Source organism: Colletotrichum spaethianum, assembly GCF_022836535.1.
Source record: "Colletotrichum spaethianum MAFF 239500 DNA, contig17, whole genome shotgun sequence".
Lineage (NCBI taxonomy): Eukaryota > Fungi > Ascomycota > Sordariomycetes > Glomerellales > Glomerellaceae > Colletotrichum > Colletotrichum spaethianum.
Window position 1 is genome coordinate 291,610 of NW_026054787.1, and position 19,520 is coordinate 311,129.

Here is a 19,520-nt window from a genome sequence, read left to right on the forward strand (position 1 = left end):
CCCAAAAAATATGCTGTCTGGCCTGCTGCAAATGTGCTTCCTTCAGACTTGTCATCCTGAGCGTCCTCGTGTTCCGCACAACCTCCCTCCTGCCACTCATCGGATCAAAACGGCGTCCAGTGAGAGGTTGAGGGACGACAGCCACCTGGTGCGGGAACAGACAGTCACGCAACGGGGATCATCGGCCGTTGCGATTCAGGACAGCCCCTCTCAATGCACTAGGTTTTGAGGATGAGAGACGAGCTGGCGCGGGTTAGACTGGGGAAGCATGACCGGCGGTGGATGCCAGTCGAGTGGGACCAAGCGGCTGGCAGGTGTGAATCGGGAGAAACGTCAGAGCAAACCATGAATTGAAAGGGAGGGGAGACCGGGGACAACTCCGCGGACGGGTTTTGGAAGTGTGACACGCACCTGGGCACCTTGGCCTTTGGCAGACTAGGCCATGGCAGCCATGCCCGTCCAGCCCGCAGACAAAAGTGATCCCAAGGAGGCAAACTGTGATAGGCGATGGAGGGCACACGAAGATTGTGCCGAAGAAGCAGCCAAGCGGCAATGGTGGTGGGGGGACGCCACTTGGCATCGGAGTCGGGTCAAGGTCCGGGCGTGTTCTCGTTGTCATGACGGAAACGACGGAAACGCAAGACGGGTGGGGAGACTTTGACGATGGTTTGGGGTCGACTTATGCATCGAGGAGCCAAAGTACTGCAGGGAGCGCACATAGCACGCACAGCTACAGCTAGCTGGCAGACGGGGCGCCCAGTTTGTGATTGGCAGGAAGCTCGCGCCAGGCTGCATTGCGCTGCATTGTCCGGCAGCCCTGGGCTCACCCCTCGTATCGAACTGACCTTTTGGGTCGCGGTGCGTGGCAGGCTGGGGGGAGGGGTTGTTCTGAAGCCTTCGGTAATCCAGTGATGAGAGGCGTCTGCAAATGGAGCTGCAACTAGTCTCGGATACACAATGTGCCTTGAGCTAAGAAGCACAGAATGCAGCTGCCAGCACTGGGGGATTCGGTTGAAGAGGGACCTCATCTGCCCAGTTATCCGCACGCAAGGTTGTGCGTTTGCGCGAATACACCTCGATACCTGTATTAATACAGACTCTTGTGTGTGTGTGTGCAAGTCGTGGTTGGTTGCAGACGTGTTCCTTGCCGGAGAAGGACGGGCCGGGTACCCTGGGGCGGGCGGTTCAGAAAATATCCCGAAGAAACACAATGTCGTGATGCACGAGATGGACCGAGGAAGTTGCTTGTACACTAATAGTTTTGGGCTCGAATATCCGCCCCTTGGCCACAACGTATCCGGAGTGCACCACCTGTAGTATCCGTACGAGGTACTCTTTTCATCTTGGAGATGGAGTGCTGCGATATCTGACGTCGAGAAAGCCGATCCGGGCAGGGGCAGAGCAGAGTAGAGCAGGGCGAGGCAGGGTACGTATCCCGATTACATCGTACACCACACTGGCACCCGGCTCCTCCTTGTCGACCTGGAAGTCAGGCTCGATTTAGTCCAGGGCAGCCCAGGATGGCTGCCAGATGAGCGACGGGGGACAGGGCGATCATCTGTAAGGAAATGGAGGATTGATAGGCGGAAATCGGGGCGCTGGGGTTCTGGCAGCCTCAACCGGATCATTCCCCACTTGGCTCCTTTTCTTTCCCTCCCCCCGTTCCCCTTCCCTGATGACACCCGACGTTGCCCTTGACCTCGCTGCCCCATGCGGCCATGCCCCATGCCCCTTGGACATCGACTATCGAGAATCACTGCAGCAGGGCCTGGAGACAACCTTGAACCCCCAAAGGCCCGCCGTGACATGTTACTCTTTCTTCTTCGGAGACTCCCCGTTTGTCATTGAGATGCGATGGGGATGGGAACCGGACCAGGGCCACTATTCCGTAACTAGCCTGCCGACTAAGGCAAAGTACTGTGCACATTGAGGCTGTCCTACTTTTGCTGGTGCTGGCTTGTAGTGTTACACTGCTCCACCGGTAGGTACCTAAACTACCTCATTCTGCAAGACAGGAAGGAGCATGAAGCTTAGCTCGAGTGGGTACTGGCGGTACGTACCGCTTCTTTCCCTCTCACACATGTCAAGGGAATTAATTCTGGAGCTTACGGGTGCACGGGTCATCTTCAATCTCCAAAGCTGACAACCTTCCTCCACTCACTCACAACCTTGCATTCCCGTTCAACCTCAATCGAACCTGCCACCAGACGACTTCCAACATCGCAGAGTTACATCCTCAACAGTCTCTTCCCAGCAACTCACCGAGCACCATCCCCAATGTCAGGCCCGTCCCAGCATGTCAAGGCACTTTTGGTCCATGACATGCGCCCCATACCCCCTCCCCTCTCGGGGCTCCCCTAGGCTGCTGCACGACGGCTCTGACTGGAGAGACCTCATTCCCGCTCGCACCCGCTATTTTGCTACGCTCCTGGGAACAAGGGGGCAGGAGATGGCGAATTCAAATCACGGAATCGCAATCTCCTCGACGTTTCGATACGCTGATACGTCTTGGTCATGCTGAAGGAACCCTCGAGGGTCCTTTGGAGGGCCACCCGGGAGTGGTCTTCGAAACATGCTGTGACTTGCCGCTGTAGGTACACCAGAACTGAGACATTCCATTCCAAGAAAACCCATGCCCATGGAAGGAATACATCGAATCAACCAAAGGAACACTCCGAAACGAAAAAGGACGCCGGCCCCCTTGTCACGCTATCCTGCCACGCAACGTCTGGTTGACCAAGAGCGACAAGCCAAAAAAAAAAAGCCAAAGAGCGAGAAGAGTACGAGGCTAACGCTCCTGGCGCCGCTCCCTACTGCCGACGCTTGGCAGCCCTGCGAAACGCTCACGGCATCCGTGCCATTGCCTTTCGACACCCACTGCCTAGCGCAGCCAGGCACCACGAGGATTGTGTGCTGGTCTGTACTGACTGCAGCTCCGAACCAATTCGACTTTGTCGGCTTCTTTTCGATTCCATTGCTTGCTTGGTCTGCGCCGTCGAATTGCATTTCCTTGTCGCCCGTTCGCATTGGCGCTCTTGGACTGCTGCTCGCGGCATTCTTTCGAGGACCACATGGATCTGTCTCTCATTCTGGCCGCCATCACCCAACCTTGTCTTTATCCCAAGACTCTCGCTACGATTCGTGCGTTCGCGTTCGCCTTCGTATTGGGAGCTTGGGGGGGGGGGGGGGTTGTCGTTCAAGGCAGATCCGCTGATCTCCGACGCCCCGCTGAAGGTTGGAGACCCGCTCACTACCGCCGATTGAACCTCTCCTCATCATAAACCCCCAGTCTATCTCGGCCATTGCCCTCTGTTCCTACATCTAGTGTGGTGACTCGGCATGTAACCATCCACCCAGGGTCGTTCCCACGTCTGTCAGTATCACACCGTGACTCCGCAGCGCAGGGCCGACATCTCCCAGCCCCATCCAAAGAAGTGCCGAGCGAACGAAGGAGACGCACACCTTCGGCCAACCGCCGGTCTACGCCATCCCATCCCATGTCCGCCGGCCTCTCTGCTCTCCCGCCATGTACTGCAGCAACACGTCCAGCGGCACTAGCTATGCTGACATGGCACGCCCGTCTCAGGCTCTCCTCCCCACCATCAAATCTGTCGCCGACATGCTGACCATGGCCTGGTTGCGTCCACCCATGATGGCCTCCTGCCGCCTCAAGCTTTATTTGACGTCGTAGCAGAAGTAGCAGCAGAAGCAGAAGTGCCCAAGTGGAGTCCAACTTGCCAACTCTACAGTACACCCCCAGTCTCGTGTCTTGTTCCTGAGGGTGCTTGACTGACATCCCTTCTGAGCGGCGGTCGTCCTTGGCCTGGCTTGAAGTATCCGGAAACACGAGCCCTGTTCCCTGTCGACATCCTTTTCCAGGGCCTCGTCCACCGCCGTTCTGTTGTCCATGCTTTGTGAATCCACCCCCCCCCCCTTCTCCGTCTAGTGGCCGTTGCGACTGGCTGTCATCTCACACAAAGCTTCGACGCCTTTGCACGGGACGCAGGGCCCAGTCACGCTGCAGCGACGACGAGCCTCGGTTCTTAGTTTGCTCCGCCTCGGTATGGTAATGGCTCTTGCAGCACCTCTCGCCGCGCACAGCTCTTGACCAAAGCATGACCTGGGCAGGTTGGCAGATGCCATTCAGACTTTCGGCATACACCGCTCCTTAAACTATCGCGGCAGCTAAGACAAGGAAATGTATACATTGGTGGGTAATGATATGGACAGGTGTCAAGCACTTGGTGCCCGTTGACGTGTAACTGTTCATACCTTGCCCTCGAAAGGACCGATTTACTTCCCCTTCATGTCAACGTCTCAACGTGGTCAAGGTTACCTTATCGGATGACAATGCCAATACCCCCTGAACCGTCCTATTGCCCCTCCCTTCCCCCCTTATCCAGCCGTCCTGAGTTCTTCTGACACATCTAGTGAAAGGGGCTTAGATCAATTGCGGTATCCCAAAACCGGCAGTCGACCACTTAGGCCTTGACACAGGCTTTACGGACCAGTGATCCCTGTCAATTATCACCTGTCAATATGGTTCTTTTGTGGCTTGCCCCGGGAATTAGGTCCCAAGAGGTGGGTGACATGGACAGGAAAGGAGAGCGTTTATCTCGACATGCCAAAAAGCAAGGCCGGCGTCCATTGGTCATGCACTGCGTCATGTAGCAGTCTTGTAAACCTCAGCCAGGAAAGGGGGGACAAGACAACAGCCAGCCCGCGCGGTAGGCACGCCTTCAAGGCATCATCGAGCATCAAAACCTCATGTCTGGGCAGAAAAAACAAAAAGGGTAAGTTGGATGAAACGCACGCAGGGACTGAAGGTGGTCGGGATCTGCAGCTCCCATTATCGAGATCGGGAGTGCTGGCCTCGCCTTGCATGCAACCTTCATCCAACGTGCCCTTTGCAAGCCATGGGAAAAAAAAGATTACAGGCCGCTGTTGTTGTACGTCCCGTGCCCGGTGCCAACCACCCAGCCCTACTCTCAGGTGTGGTTGTATCGCCCTCCAACTGTAGAGAGCGATGTCTTCCATCAAGTAGAGCAACAAGAGACAGTACAATAGACAGTACAAGAAGAGGGGTCCTGTTCAGTCCGGCCTGTGGGTGATCAAGCCTTGGCGGCGGCGGCGACGGCGGCGACGGCGGCGGCGACAACCAGCCAAGGGCCCAGGAAACATGTCTAGTTCGTGTGCGGTGCGAGCTCACGCACGCATACTAGGATGTTCTGGCCCGTCAGCTTTGTAATGGCAACGAGGTGTCCCAAGAGCGTGGTGGCTTCGCTGATCACGCAACGGGGAAACGGCACGTTCTGCTCGGAGTGAGGTGCCTTTCTTGGCAGACGGCCGGCCTCATGGCCGTCTCTCTGCTCGCATCCCGCCGTGCCACCACTGCTCAGACCAGCCCGTCTGCACCTGCAGCGTTGGTCTTGTGAGTTCTGAGTAGGGGAGGGAGGGTGGGAGGGGGGAAGGAAAGAGAAGAATGTGATATCCAAATTGGCCTGCAAGCTTATGGGGTGATCCGTCCAACCCTCTGTCCGCTTCCGAATGGTAACGAATCACTTATGCGCCCTGGCGACGACGGCGCAGCGCGTGGGCGGGACCCCTCCCTCTGTCTCTCTCTCTGATCTACACATTTACGCAGGTAGAGAGGCGTATGTTTCACGAGACACGCCGAACCGCATGTACAACATCTGCGCCATCCATCACCTCGCATTAGAAGGGGTCACGCTGTGTCCCTTCTTTTTCGATGGCTGCATATGAAAACTCCTAGACTTGGACGCTTGCCCCCCCCCGTCTCCACACGGCCTGCGCAAGCTACCGGGAGAGGCGGTATAACGTGGATTGTGGAGAAAAGATGGCCGAAAATGGCCGGAGCTTGGAAAGGTGGTCATGGTGCGAACTAAGACGACGGTCGCGCACCAACAGCAGGGCCTAAAGGGGACTAGAGAGAGGACGTGGCGGGCGAGTTGAGCAAAACTCGGTCAGCTTAACAATTAATCTATTTGAACCCAGGGCGGCCGCTGCTGCTGAGGAGAATCCTCTCGTCAGTCGTCGTTTTTGCGCCTTTGCGCTGCGCTCGCTGACGACCTTTATCCCCCCCCCCCCCCCCCCCCCCCCCCCCCCCCCCCCCCCCCCCCCCCCCCCTCCACTCTCCCGTACACACGCGCGCGGCGTGCGGGATGAGCAGCAGCGGCGGGCGCGGCGGGCGCGGCGGTCGCGGCGACGGACAGCGAGGGAGGGCAGAAACGCTCAGTCTCCCGATGCAGAATCCGTATGTGATGACGGAGCAACCCGCAGGAACCCTCAAAAGACCGACCGCATTGTACGTACGTTACGTACGTACGTGACGCCCACGAACGCACAGCACAGGCTCAGGCACACGGGCACACATGCACATACACATACGTCGCGGCGGCGGCGGCGGCGGCGGCGGCGGAAGCGGCGGAAGCGGCAGCGGAAACTGCAGTAGGGCTCTTCTCCCTCCCTTCCCCAACCAGGGACGGCTGACGAAAGCCTTCACGTCCGCATGGGCCGGCCTGGCCTGGGTCTTTTCCCCAACAAGACGAAACGGGAAACAACAAGGCAGGCAGCAGTCATCGATGGCAACGACCGGGACGTTACGGACGGGGCCCCGGTATCGTCGCATTCGTGACCCGGGATCTTGGGTCGCCGCCCCTTCACGCCTCCCACTCTCGCCCAAGCAACGCTCATGCCTCTCTCTCTCTCTGCTTGAACCCCCGCCGTTCACTATAGGCACAAACAAAACGCACGCAGATGGGGGGGGGGTTGTCTTATTGCGGTAAGCAGTCAAGTAAAGGCACCTGAGGCTGGTTGATTAATTCAGAGAGGGGTGCGAGAGCGAGAGAGAGAATGAGAGAGAGAGAGAGATAGAGAATGAACACTGTCATCCAGGCAAAAAAGAGCAGCAGTAGCAGCAGCATCAGCAGCACAGACCTATCATATTTCCTCGTCCGCTGGCCCTCCCTCAGTGTGTATGTGCGCGCGCCCATCGTGATGAGCAACCACGAGTCCGTTTCGCGCTCGGTCTTGGCTTTTTTTGTCATCTTCAGCCTTGTCCGGTGGAAAGTAAATACCGTACCACTTTTCACCAACGGCCCGTGAGCTCTTTTTTTTCCCGACATTGTTATTCTCTACCCCCCCTCCAAGCTTGGTTTGTTTGTTTATTGAGAGAGAGGAAGGGGGGTAAACATACACATACACACACACACACACACACACACACACACACCTCTCGCACACCTGGGGTTCCGTTCGGACGGGGCTGACTTGCTCCCAAATGGGCCCGGCTAGTCGGGTTCACCGGTATGGGCTTTTGCTGAAGTTGACGGAGACAAAAAAAAAAAAGTCAAAACGGAGAGTTTCATAACCTTGGGATGCCGTTGGTCTTGGGGTAATCATGGCAGAGTCAGTCGAGTGTCAGAACAGCGCCCCCTCCCCCCTTAAGCCGAGTCTCATCACTTTTTTGTTATTCTTCTCTGACAATGTTGGATCCAATCCAGTTTTGTACCAAGGGCATTTCACCGTGTTTGAGCATGAGCAGTTTGATGAGCGTTAAAAAGAGTACTTTGTTACAATGATATCGTTCTACGTATCCTGTGGTGTGAAAGGCAGCCGCTGGTTCGGCTGTGTGAAAGTAATACCCATTGCCCCATAAACACCTCCCTCTCCCTCGAAAGATAACCAAAATTGACCAGAAGTGTAATGCATGTTTGTCTGCCCATACCCCCCCCCCTCGGTTCCCATCCTTATCCCCGTGTGCCATTTGTGGGTGTGTGCGTGTAGAGCTCCCCTCCCCCACCGAAGGAAACTCCTCACCCCCCTCCGTAAGCCTTTTGCTTGTCTGTAAAGATACATTATCCCCATAGATACAAGTCGACATAAAGAAATGGCGGTTTCAGGAGATGATCCTAATCATCCATCTCATGTGGTAATTTTTTATACAGATAGAGCCCATGAAGATATTAAGAGATTTTGCCCCATGGGGCTCCTTTTTGTGATGTGCTGGGTCTTGCGGTCGTAGCTCGTCGTTAATGAAATAAAAGTGCGTCTGATGTAATGATGAAAGCGACCTTGTTTCAGGCTTTGTTTGTTTGATTCGTGTATTCCTTTGTCTCTGGTGATCCAGTGAGGCGTCTTTTGTTCTTTCTTTCTTTGGATGTTATGCCCTTAGACGCTTCCCCTCTTGACGTGCGCCGAGCGCCGGTGCTTCAGGCTGTCGAGATCCTCGTCAAAGGCCTCGCCGTCGCTGAGGGGAACGCTGGAGCGCTTGCCATCGTCGTACTCGCCGCGCTCTGTTGACGGGAGGATCTTGCTCTCGCCGCTACGGCTGGACATGGCGTCGGACTCCGCACGGGCGTTGCTGATCATGGTGGGCAGCTGCCGGCGCCGCGCGTTGATGAACCAGTTGGAGATTTGGTCTAGAGGCGGAGGCAAATTAGCGTTTGGTCCCAGGAAATACACCACAAACAACCAGTGGGATCCAACGGTTGTGCAAGGCGTAAACTTACTCATCTGCAGACCGGTCTGGCGCATGAGCTCCTGCTTCTCGTCCTCGGTGGGGTACGGGTGGTGCAGGTGGGCGACGAACCACGCACGCAGCTTGTCAGTCGTCTCCTTTGGCAGGTTGCCACGGCGCTTGCGTTGCTTGCTGTCGCCGTGCATGCCCATGGCGCCAAGCTCTCCAATGCGCATGAACTCGGGGTAGTGGCCGTAGCCAGCAGCCGAGAAAGGCGTGCGGTCGAAGGGGTGAATGGCACCAAGGGACAGGGACTGGACCCGGCTGGGGTGGTGGTATCCGTAGGCGTAACCGCTGGTGCGGTAAGCGGGAGCGGCCTCCATCATGGGTCCTGCAGACATGCCCATGGAAGGGCGGATGGGCTGGAAATCATCTTGGGAGTGGCCTCGAACACGCTGCATGGGAAGGGGCTCCCTCTCAAAGTTCATGGGCGGGAGGCTAGGAAGCGTTGTGCGGATCTCGGGGCGCTCGTTCACCTCCATGGCTGGGGATCGCATAGAAGGCATGCCCGACGAAGACATGTAGGGGCTCGTCCTTGCGGATCCGGTCCAGCTCTCGGTGGCAGAGCGGGAAGGGGCCGGCGGGGAAATCTGGCGTTGAGGAACTCGTGCAGGGCTCTCGTACAATCTCGGGACACGGCTGACTCTCTCGCTCTCCTGCTCCTCGTCGATCGAAAGCCTCCTCCTCTTGTTCGAGCTTGGCGAGTGAACATACTCGGGTGGCGTCATGACGCCGGCATAGCCAACTGTTGGCGAAGTGTTGGAGGAGGTGGTCCTGGTGGTTGCCGACTCCTGGGGCTGCAGGCGGAGGTGAAGTTCTGGGATGGCCTACAACGTGGTCAGCAAAACTCAATGGCCAAGGGGCTGGCTTGTCGTACCTGGCGGATGGATGGCAGGGCAATTCTCTCGGGCTCTGTACGGGGCCGCGAGTAGTCAGAGGTAGGCCTGCCGCCATCCCAGGGGTACTGCTTAAATGCTGAATGGGGGGACGGAGCAGCCATGGCGAGCATAGACATCTTGTGCTGGTTTTCTTGGAGAATGAAAGTCTTTTAGACACGACCGATGCGAACGAGACACTTTGGTACTCGATCCTGTTGGGTGATGGTGAAAAATAAAGAATGGGCGAGCTCGAAAGATGAAGCCGCACGGCGGTTTAAGGACTGCTGCTGGTCAGCCCGGATTCCTAAAGGGTAGCCCGGGGAGTAGGCCGTACCTAATACGGTCCAGCCTGGAGAGTCGATTTGTTGAAGTGGCACGTCGAGAACGGTGCTATTGTGTTTGCTTGAAGAAGCTGATGCGAATGGGAGTTGATATGGTATTGCTCGTCAACGAAAGACAGGCGTGAAGAAGGAGAGGCAATAAAAGGATGCTGATGTGGTCAAGTGGTCCCAGCCGTGAATCAACAAACAGCTCGAATGGGATGATGGTCGGTGATGGTCGAGACAGATGCAAGGTGGGATGGCAGTCCTTTTGTATATCTTGGAGTTTGGGGGTAGTCTTGTGCAGGTAGATTAACTGGCAGAGGCGCACAGATGTGGTGCCAAGATAGGAAATGGGAGAGAAGTGTTGAGGAGGAGGACCCAGCGACGGGCCAAACGGGACAAATTAAGACGGTGATTTGAGCACACTGAAACTGACACGAACCAGCCTCAGACGAAAGAGCCCCAACTAGTAGTGTTCTTGGTGAATCGGACCGTGATGAGTTGAGGAAGTGAACTGGAGAAGAAGCGCACAGCCCACGGATGCTTAATGCCTTACTATGTATCTGGGAACGAGGCCTTTGCTGCTGTGGGGGAGGAAGGACGGTTTTGACGGAACAGACTAAACCTGAACTAGCCCAGAGCTGCGAGGCATGGGCATGGGTGGCATGGCGAGAGGACGATCAGGGTACAAGCAGGCCGTCGATGAGGAACAAGAGGAGGATGGGATTACCCATCTCGACCAGGGTCGCAGGACCACGCCGTCCCGTACCCACACCCCAGTCAGGGCCTGGTCCTGGTCCTGGGATTGCTTCGGTGGCGGGCAACGGACTGGTGATGCTAGCTTCGTCGTGGTGGTACTTGGGGGATGTGCCAGCCAGCAGCATGGAGCATGGATAGGGGTCCGAACGAAAAAAACGAGTGACCAGGATACAAGTAGAAGAGTGGAAAGATGGGAGAAGCACTAGCCTGCGTGAACAGTGACACAAAAAGAGCCACTAGAGAAGCCGTAGTGTCTGTGGGCAGGGGTCTCCTGTACCCCCCGGCTGCTCGTTGCTCATCCGGGGCCAGGACGGTTGTGGTGTAGATGAAATTGCCCGAAGGGGGAGAGCGCTGCGGCGGATATGGAGATATTCAATGGCGCTGCATTACTCCAACGACCGACTATTCAACGTGCCATCACGTACATATGCAACTGGCGCGGTGGTGTCAAGCTACCTCACCTCCCAGCCAAGCCCCTTTCATTGTGTCTGTAACGCTCTGGCTGCGCTCAGGTCCTATGACGGATTCTTGGGAGGCAACGTGGACAAAGGCTAAGTAAGAGATATGCACAAACGACATAAAATCGGTTCCACTGGGGCAGCGCTGGCGGCCTGGCTCCTACTCTGGTACGTAACGGTGTCTGACCAGGCTGACCGTCATTTCCCGATAGGAGTACATTGAGCGAAAGCATGGAAAGTCGGAGATGTGACAATATTGACAATATAGGACGCACTCCATCCATGTCATCATGAAGGAGCGACCGCATCAATGCCGACGAGAGGGCGAGCGAGTGCAAGGGCGACGAACGGCAATCGCCAGACGCGCTCCGGCTACCCTGGAGCGTCGAGGACAGCGTTGCAATCGCCGCCAGACTGTGTCTGTTATTCGAGATGGCGTCTTTGGAGTCTTCCCGCCGAGCAATTGCCGTCTGAGCTCAAGAATTGAAAATAGAAGACAGCGGGAGTCCTGAATTTTCCTGAACCTCATACCTAGCGAGCTTGATCGTCCGTGAGCAAATCGGCTTCGGGAGGCTGATTGCCATGAGAAAGCCTAGCAGCCCTCGAGCTCTTCGATTCTCTCGATTTAGCAACGTCTTCGTGAGCGAGACCCGTTGCTCGTGCACGCTTCTCGGTGAGGCGCCGACGATGCTGCAAATCCCGGCTACCGTCTCTTGTGTGCACATGGTTAGGGAGTGAGACACCCCCCGTTAGGCGTATGTCGAAAATGTCATGACTTGGAGACAAGTTGACAAGAAAGGAAGCTCCCGTTGGAAAAAGGACTGGTGGTGTGCTACAGCGCCGCGAAAGACGTTTGTTTCTGTAGGTGGTTGTCGATGTTCCGGTTCGAGCTCATATGCTAATGTGTGGGTGTGTATGCATGCCTAGCGGCAAGAGTGAGGTGTGTTGCGCCGCCTGTGGATGATGGGCGATGTTTTGGTTGTAGAGAGGAATCAAGGTAGGGGGGGTCAGGTCAGGAAATCAGCCAGGGGAGCCTTGACGTGACGGTCGCTCCCCTGTCTGGCTTCTCGCGATCCCATCCACCCCCCCCTCCAAATTAATGGCTATCCATCAGCCATCCCAAAACATTTAGGTGGGGTACCGGATGTCTCCTGGCTGGATGGGAGACAAGCAGGCAGTTGAGTTGTGCGCTAGAGCGGCTATGCCATCCGCCGCTGACACGCCCACCCTTTTTCAGCCCGATTCTAACGCTACTCAAGTATCGCATTGTCGTGCGAGTCCTGAATAAGGTCCGCGAGCGTCACAGGCTCGAGTATTTGACATAGCCGCGCAAGTCTGCCGACGACTAAGAGGACAGGGGACACGATTCAAAGGCCCATCCCAAGTCAAGTTTTGCTTTGGGTCGACGAAAACTGAGCCGAACAATTCTGCCGCTGTTATTGTTATTATTGTTATCGTTATTTATTTTTGTTGTTGTTGCTTCTCCTTCTTGGATTCTCAAGCCACACGTCAGTCGCCGAGTTGCAGCTGACGTCTGTGACGGCACACCACCAAACGATCCTTGTGGGTGTGTCTGGGTGTTCTTGGGTTCAACCAGTCGCTGAGCTTCCAAAGCGATTCTGATGCTTCGACCACGACGTTCGGCGGAGGAGGCTGTGCGTGTCAACAGAAGTCATGGCACCTCGACCCAAGGACGACCGATGCAGACTGAAACGTCAGTCATCATTGGATGGTTTTCTTCCGTCCGAGTGTTTTGGAAACTTGGGTACGATGCATGTGGTGCGGCTTCCCGTGACGGACCATGCCTAGTTATTGAATCGTTCTGACATTTGCCTTATCAGGAAGTGTTTGCAGGTCTTGCTTCAAACGAAGCATCCAGTTGAGCAGAGTTGCTGCTCTGCGATTGGTGATGATCAAACTTTGACATATGTAACCTTTGTCCCTCGTCTTTTACCCCCCCCCCCCCCCCGCAATGCATCAAAGTACCCAGTGTCATGCGGCTCCCAAAGTCTCTTTTTGGTCGGCTCCCACGCTGGCGCGATCTTGGTTCACCAGCAGCCATTGCGTTCTTGAGGACTTGAGGATCACCCAAGGCTGCGAAAATCGCCGAGTCAGTAAAGTGCACTAAGGGACATTTGGGTCAAGGCCCATGGCCACCGTTTCGATTTCTGGTAGGCGTGCTTTTTTGGGAAGCAGGCTAATCAGGGTTGCTGGCGCGCCTCGTAGGTCAAGCCTCAACTCCAGGAAGTGGCTGGGTCCTGTCCTCCGTCGCAGGGAGCACAGGCAGCGCCTCCGGAGCCGAAGCCGCCCGATTGAGGGAGAGCTGTCAAAAACGCAGATCTACCGCGGTGATCCTGTGGCCCCCCGCCGGCACCATGGCGGATTGGGCGTGTGGCTGGAAGGAAGTGGCATGTTCCGAGTAGCATCAATGTTTTGCCCCGGCGGCCGTGGCGAAATCCCTGTGGTGGTGCTGCCTGGGGTCCCACGATGAATCTTCTGCTCGCAATCCCTCTGACAGGTCCCAGAAACAGCCCAAGTCGTGTGCATGACAGCTCCAAGGGCTAAAAGGTTCGTGAGGAGATCTAGCTAAACTCGAATTGCGATTGGCTGCCCGGTGCTGCCACAGTATAGTTGATCTGAGGTTGATCGGAACCAGAGATGGGATTGTTCAGGTTGTCAAACATGAGCCTGGATTGCGATTGGCTCCTCAGGAACTGTCATAATCGGCTCCTTGTCAGGTGTCGCCTCAAGTTGCTGCGCCTCAAGAATTGAGTTAGGTTTCCGTCGGAACGGGGTGCACATCACACAAAGAAGGGGAGACAAGGCGAGACGGAAGCCCGGGTGCTGACTGATGGGCCGACAGGAACCACGGGGTATCGCGAGCTTGACGTCTGAGATGTGAAGTGAAGGGGACTGTTCCTTGTTGGAGACGTTGCAGCTGGGCTGTTGTATGTCATCTGGGACGTGCCATGCCAAACATGCTGTCCGCCCTTTTGCCTGCACTTCGCTAGTGCCCTTGTTTTGGGTCGTCAGTTTCAACTGCTTCTCGAGTAAACCGCTCTCCGACTGGCTCAGTTGGCGAGATACAGCGTGGTCGCCATCTGGCCCTGGCGCGCGGCGGTTGGCAGCATCCAGACGGCCCCTTGTTGTTTGGTTTGGTAGAGGTAAGAGCCCAGTGCAGAGCCGATCCTGTTACAGCCGTGAACTCTGAGCCAGTCGCATCCCTCGGGTTCATACTCGCTGCTAGGCTTTGCAGCTCTTGTTCGCTCTACAGCTGAGGAACGGACGGCACGACGATCGCCCGACTACTCGGCGCTAGGCGAGCATCTCAGCAGCCAGAGCAACCAGGCGGACTCAGCGTCCACTGCAGGTACCAATTTCTCCGGCGAGACAGCGGCCTCTTACAGCGCAGAGTGGCCCATGCCACAGGTCACCAGTCTGTGTCCATCGTTGGCGAAGACTGCAAGGACTACACGCTGCGGGACAACAAGTTTGGTCTCGTTGGCTGCTATGTCGTGGCGCATGGTTGCACAACCATGGGACCTCGTTCGTAGCTCGCCGCCGCCGCCGCCGCCGCCGCAGGAAGGCCAAGCTGGCGTGACAGCGCACCGTACGTACATAGGAGGTCGAGTGAAGCTAAGGATAGCAAGCGTGCAGGTAAACAAGTCGAACTGCGCAAAGCTCTGAGCAACATGAGCACGTTTCTCGCGGTATCTGGCGAGATGGTTCCGAAAGGCAGTCATCATTGGCGTGTCCGAGCCCGGGCATGTTTTTGGATGGTCCAAGAGCGACCTAACAAGACGCTGGTCCATGGCAACACAACTAGGCTAGACTGCTTGTTGGCGATGTACATGTAATGGTGTTGGATGTCGATGCACAATGTAGCACGCATTCACATCGTCATCGCCATCGCCGTTGCCGCTGCCGTTGCTAGCCCCATCTGGGACCTCGGAACGGTCTCTGAAGGCAGGTTGGAATGGTTGCAACAAAGTCCTGTCAGCATAGTGGGTGCTAATTGGCTGGGATTAGCCGCCGCAAGGATGTGGTGATGGTGGGCGACGCGGGAGGCTGCCGGTTTGCTTGCCCCCAGATCTCATAGCCGATGCTGGGCATCGATCTCGAGGATGCACTGTACGGGCCCTCGTATGCAAGGGTTGTTGATGTCGCCGTCAGCATGGAACTCTTGGTAGCCTGTACATGCATGTGCGATTGAGATTGTCTTGACCGAGATCCAGGGGTTGGTGATGATGATGGTGTCGTGGGTTGAGCCCGGTGAGGCGCGTGCAGCGCCTTGGGCGTGGTGGTGGAGATCGACGATGTATGGGCAGCAAACGAGAGAGCAGATAAAGGCCGGTTAGATGTAGTGCAAGCGGTGTGCGTCATGATTAGATGGCATCTGCATCGTCGACTGTGAGAGCAAGCACAAGTCCGAGGTGTGCATATTGAGGGATGAAGGGTGGCACGCATACATAGTACACTACACTACCTGCTCTGCATATTTGTGGAGAAGGGGGCCTTGGACTGCAATTATGACAAGCTCGACCATGACTGACTCTTGACAGAACCAGAACACAGTGGCCCCCCACCCCCTCCCTATGGCCAATGTCCAATAGGCAGGCCTGTTCTGCTTCGTCAAGGTCCGGGAAGTGGATACGCGGGTTGGATCGAAAGGAACTGAAGGGAAAGAGCCACCAAGCGCCTCTGCAACTGTGAGAGGACGCTCCAAGTGTGCTCGCGCTTGCGCCTGTCGTCTCACTAACACCTGCCAGTTTCCCTTAGGGCCAGCCTCTTTTCCCTTCCCTGCTCTTTTCTCTTATCCCCCCCTTTTCCCAAGTCCCATCCAGGGGGCAGAAAAGAAATGAAAGTAAACAATGGAATCAGAGACCCTCGGACGGGACACAAATAGCTACCGAGCCGTTGGCACTATTCCGTCCGTCCGTCCGTCCGTCAGCATGAATGCCTTCGATCCTTCACCGTCTTCCATCTCCCATCGACGGACGCTGGGCTGGACCGTCGGCGTAAGCAGACGGCAGCCGCCCAAGCAGCCTGACACAGCTGGCTTCCTACGGGAAACCTGACTACCTTTAGCCTCAGGGAACCATCTCACGACCTTGCCGTACATGTCGTCGCACAGCGTCACGCGCGCCCCATGGCTTGCTCCCACGGAGCGAGGTTAGGGAGAAAATAGAAATGTAATCTCCATCTCGAACTTGCACGAGACCCAACCTGGCAATGCTGGCATCGGAGACAAGACTGGCTTGCTTGCTCCGGGAGTGTCGACTCTTGACTGGTATTGATTTCCGTTCCCTTGGGACTTTGATGATTAGGACCATGACCTTTTGAGCCTGTTAAAGAGCGACGTGGCGGTCCCACTTTCCATCTCGATAACGGATCGGATTGATGAACCTTTCGCTGCAAGCGAAAGCAATCAAATGGAAGGTACAAGTGGACACTCGGCATTTTAACGCGAATGGAAGTTGCAGGCCAGGCCATCGTCCTGCTGCACCTGCCTGCTCTGCCTCTGCCTCTGCCCTTCGGTCGCAGGCTGGGGCCCAATTACCCCCAAGGCGTCTCTCGTCTTTCGGAAGAAACTCCCTCCTCGTGCCTTCTTCCCATTGGTCCTCAGCCTGCGACCAACGATATGGGCCGGGAACGCTCTTTCCGATCCAGACGTTCCATTTGCTGACCGTCCACACCCGTTTCTTCACCGGTGCCATAGAGCCGGACTTGACAACTGCTGCGAACATCCGCCAACGACCGTCTTCTGAATTGAGATGTGACCAAACAGAGAGACAACAACCTATTGCCCAACCTCCCAGATGATGGCCATCACCACCTGCATCTGGTCCACACTCCCGCACATACAGAAGGCCGCATCAAGCAACGCCGACGCCCTCGTCCACGTCCACGCCCCCAGCTTTCAACCCCAGCTGCACTTGTGTACGGGGCTGACCCTCGGGCATTGGACGCATCATGGTATCTGCCCCTTGACAGATGGACAAATGCTCTGTCCGGGCATCTGTATCCGATAACCCAACGCCTGTTTGCGCACAAACTGCTTCGATCCTCCCAGCATCCACCGTTCAGTCGCCGCTACCTTCCGGTTGGCGCACAGGACGACTAGTTGGTCGCCCAGTGTTGTTTCGAATTCTGGCCAGAGTCGTTGAAGAGCATTACGAACCGGCCTTGCGAGAAACCGAAGCAGATTGGAAGAACTCTCTTCTTCCTGCTATTCTTGCGGGATTGACCGCCCGGTTCATCTATATGTGCCGTATTCCAAACTGGGACGCCACTGGCTGCGCGTTGACACAGACAAGGGCTGGTATTAGCTGCTATTAGCTTCTATCTGAGGCCCGGGCCCTCGTCGAGAAGACTTCGTCGCCTGTTCTAGGAACGACGTCGGACGTCCAATCCTCCTTCTCAGGGGAGCAGCAATCTGACCGCCGAAGCCGACTCTCTTCGTCCCTCGGCGCCAAACTGGGTCATGGGTTCTCCTGTCATCTGCCCATCCCCATTCCTCCGAATACATGCCTCGATCAATCTCCCAGAGCGCTGGCCACCCAGCGGTCCTACCATCACTAATCGTCAATCCATCACATTCCATCACAGTGCTTTCCCGTTGCCCTGTGTTCCCATGGCACATGCCCACCTGCACTTGGACAGGACGACCTTGCCAATCGCCGCGTTGCGTTGCTGGCTGACGAAGGCCCAAGATACATACCGTGCGTCTGCTTGCCTCGGTCAGCACGGCCTCCCATTGGCCTCTGCTATAGTTGAGCAAACTGCAGCACCAAGTGCTGCTGTTTCTTTGGACCACATCCGAATCCCCTCAGCTCGCTCGCCTCGCCGACGCACCTAAACGCAACTCAAATCGCTCGACACTGCAGGCGCTAGCACCATGCACGATCACAATCGGCTGCTGTTCACAAATCGATCTTGCTTCACGCCCGCATATCTTCCTGCGTCTAAAGTCATTACGGGGTCTTGATTGCCGCCTTCTGATTCACCCTGTTTAACACCACAATAACTGCGGGCAGCGGCCCAACCATCTTTACAGCGACCCTCTCTGCTTGCCCGTCTAAGGTCAAAGGAGGAGTTCGGGCTGCTGTGGAGTCTGCCTTGTTGTACCCACACGGTTCAGGTCCGGCCTGACCTCCGCCATCGACAGGGACCGACTCAGAACACGGTCACTGAGCGATGCGACCCTAAAAATACCATGTACCACGAGAAAGGGTGGCTCCGAACTGCTCCCGAAGGCGTTCGCACAGTCTGGCGCTCGCCGGCCCTAGAGCAGCCTTCGAAGCTTCAGGTTACTGTCAGGCACAACTATCTAGAAAACTTTAAAACTCAACAGCCCCCAAGTCACAAGGATGTTTATATCGCTCTGTCGAGGCGACCGAAATAGACAATCTCACCAGTTAGTCTGGCCGAACAGACACAAACATCGCGTCGTCGAGTCTGTTCGCCTTAACGCCTCATGTTTCAAGAAAACTTGATCGACTGGCTGCAGCCTCCCTTCGTCTGTTTGCATTGCAGCCTAGATACTGCGGTGTGCTTTGCCGGCGAGTGGCGTGACCATCGATTGTGCTCACCTTTCTTCGCTCATCGCCAACAATACGTATTGATGATACGTATCTACCTGTTGGGCAGCCTGCCTGGTCTATACTATGTTGCGAGAGTGGGCAAAAGGATCGCCGAGGTGGGGATTGTGACTTCGGGTCGTCGTATACTCACATGGCATCGTACGTTTGACAGCTCCACGATGTGTAGGGGAAAGAAACGAGAGTCGTTTCTTTGACGAAATGCCAGGCTTGTTCATTCTGCCAGATCGGTGGGTGGCCCACTCGACCGCATGAGCAAGGATTGAATTCGCAAAAATGACCAAACTAAGCAAAGATTACCCGTCGTGAGGGTTCCCATCCAAATGGATCCTCATTGTCAAGACCAGGGCACGGCAAGGGAGCGACATTCCATTGATGAGACGGCAGAGCCCGTCAACTGGGGTCTTTGCAGGGGTTCCGTACTGCTGTCTCACGGGACCCAATTATCTGATCTTGCTCCACGTTTCAATTCGACTCGGATCCGGCGCCGTCACTCACTACCGAAACATATCGAACGGCTTCGGGTCAGGTGACAGACGTTTGAACACGAGCTCACTTGTCATTTGGATTGATTGGAAAACGAGGCCGCTCATACGAAGCTGTGCAACATGCTACAGGCACAGCCCAAGCGTAGACCGGGGACAACGAAAACCCAGCGGGAGATATTCTGCCGTCATGACCATGTCAAACTCCAGGGTGGTTGTCTGAGTGGGCTGCCCTGTCATGACTGACAATTCCGGGGATTTGGTCATTTGGAGCCCCAGCGCCGTATCCAGCACGCACACTGCCGTGGGGAGACCACCCTCCGGGAGGTTCACCTTCCCCGATCTCCCGATGAGCTGCAGCGCACCAGTCAGTCAATCGCAGCAAGATGGGGAATCTTGCAGTAGCAATCCTCCATCGCCTATCGAACTGTGTAATGAGTGAGCCGCACGCCTCGGGGCTTGCCACCACATGTCGCA

General features: G+C 56.1%; 3 protein-coding genes across 3 annotated transcripts; all 3 read right to left on the reverse strand.

Annotated features, from left to right (window-relative positions):
• Nucleotides 1-8,190: 8,190 nt before the first annotated feature.
• ColSpa_06888 (homeobox protein PKNOX1) lies at nucleotides 8,191-9,554 on the reverse strand (the record flags this gene model as incomplete). The annotated part of the gene is made up of 3 exons (XM_049273100.1): nucleotides 8,191-8,441; nucleotides 8,532-9,366; nucleotides 9,417-9,554. 3 exons carry the CDS (start codon nucleotides 9,552-9,554, stop codon nucleotides 8,191-8,193), a joined length of 1,224 nt encoding a protein of 407 aa, XP_049129057.1.
• Nucleotides 9,555-10,420: 866 nt separating this feature from the next.
• ColSpa_06889 (uncharacterized protein) lies at nucleotides 10,421-10,624 on the reverse strand (the record flags this gene model as incomplete). The annotated part of the gene is made up of 1 exon (XM_049273101.1): nucleotides 10,421-10,624. One exon carries the CDS (start codon nucleotides 10,622-10,624, stop codon nucleotides 10,421-10,423), a length of 204 nt encoding a protein of 67 aa, XP_049129058.1.
• A 3,734-nt stretch (nucleotides 10,625-14,358) lies between these two features.
• ColSpa_06890 (uncharacterized protein) lies at nucleotides 14,359-14,700 on the reverse strand (the record flags this gene model as incomplete). Its single annotated transcript, XM_049273102.1, has 1 exon — nucleotides 14,359-14,700. One exon carries the CDS (start codon nucleotides 14,698-14,700, stop codon nucleotides 14,359-14,361), a length of 342 nt encoding a protein of 113 aa, XP_049129059.1.
• Nucleotides 14,701-19,520: the final 4,820 nt, after the last annotated feature.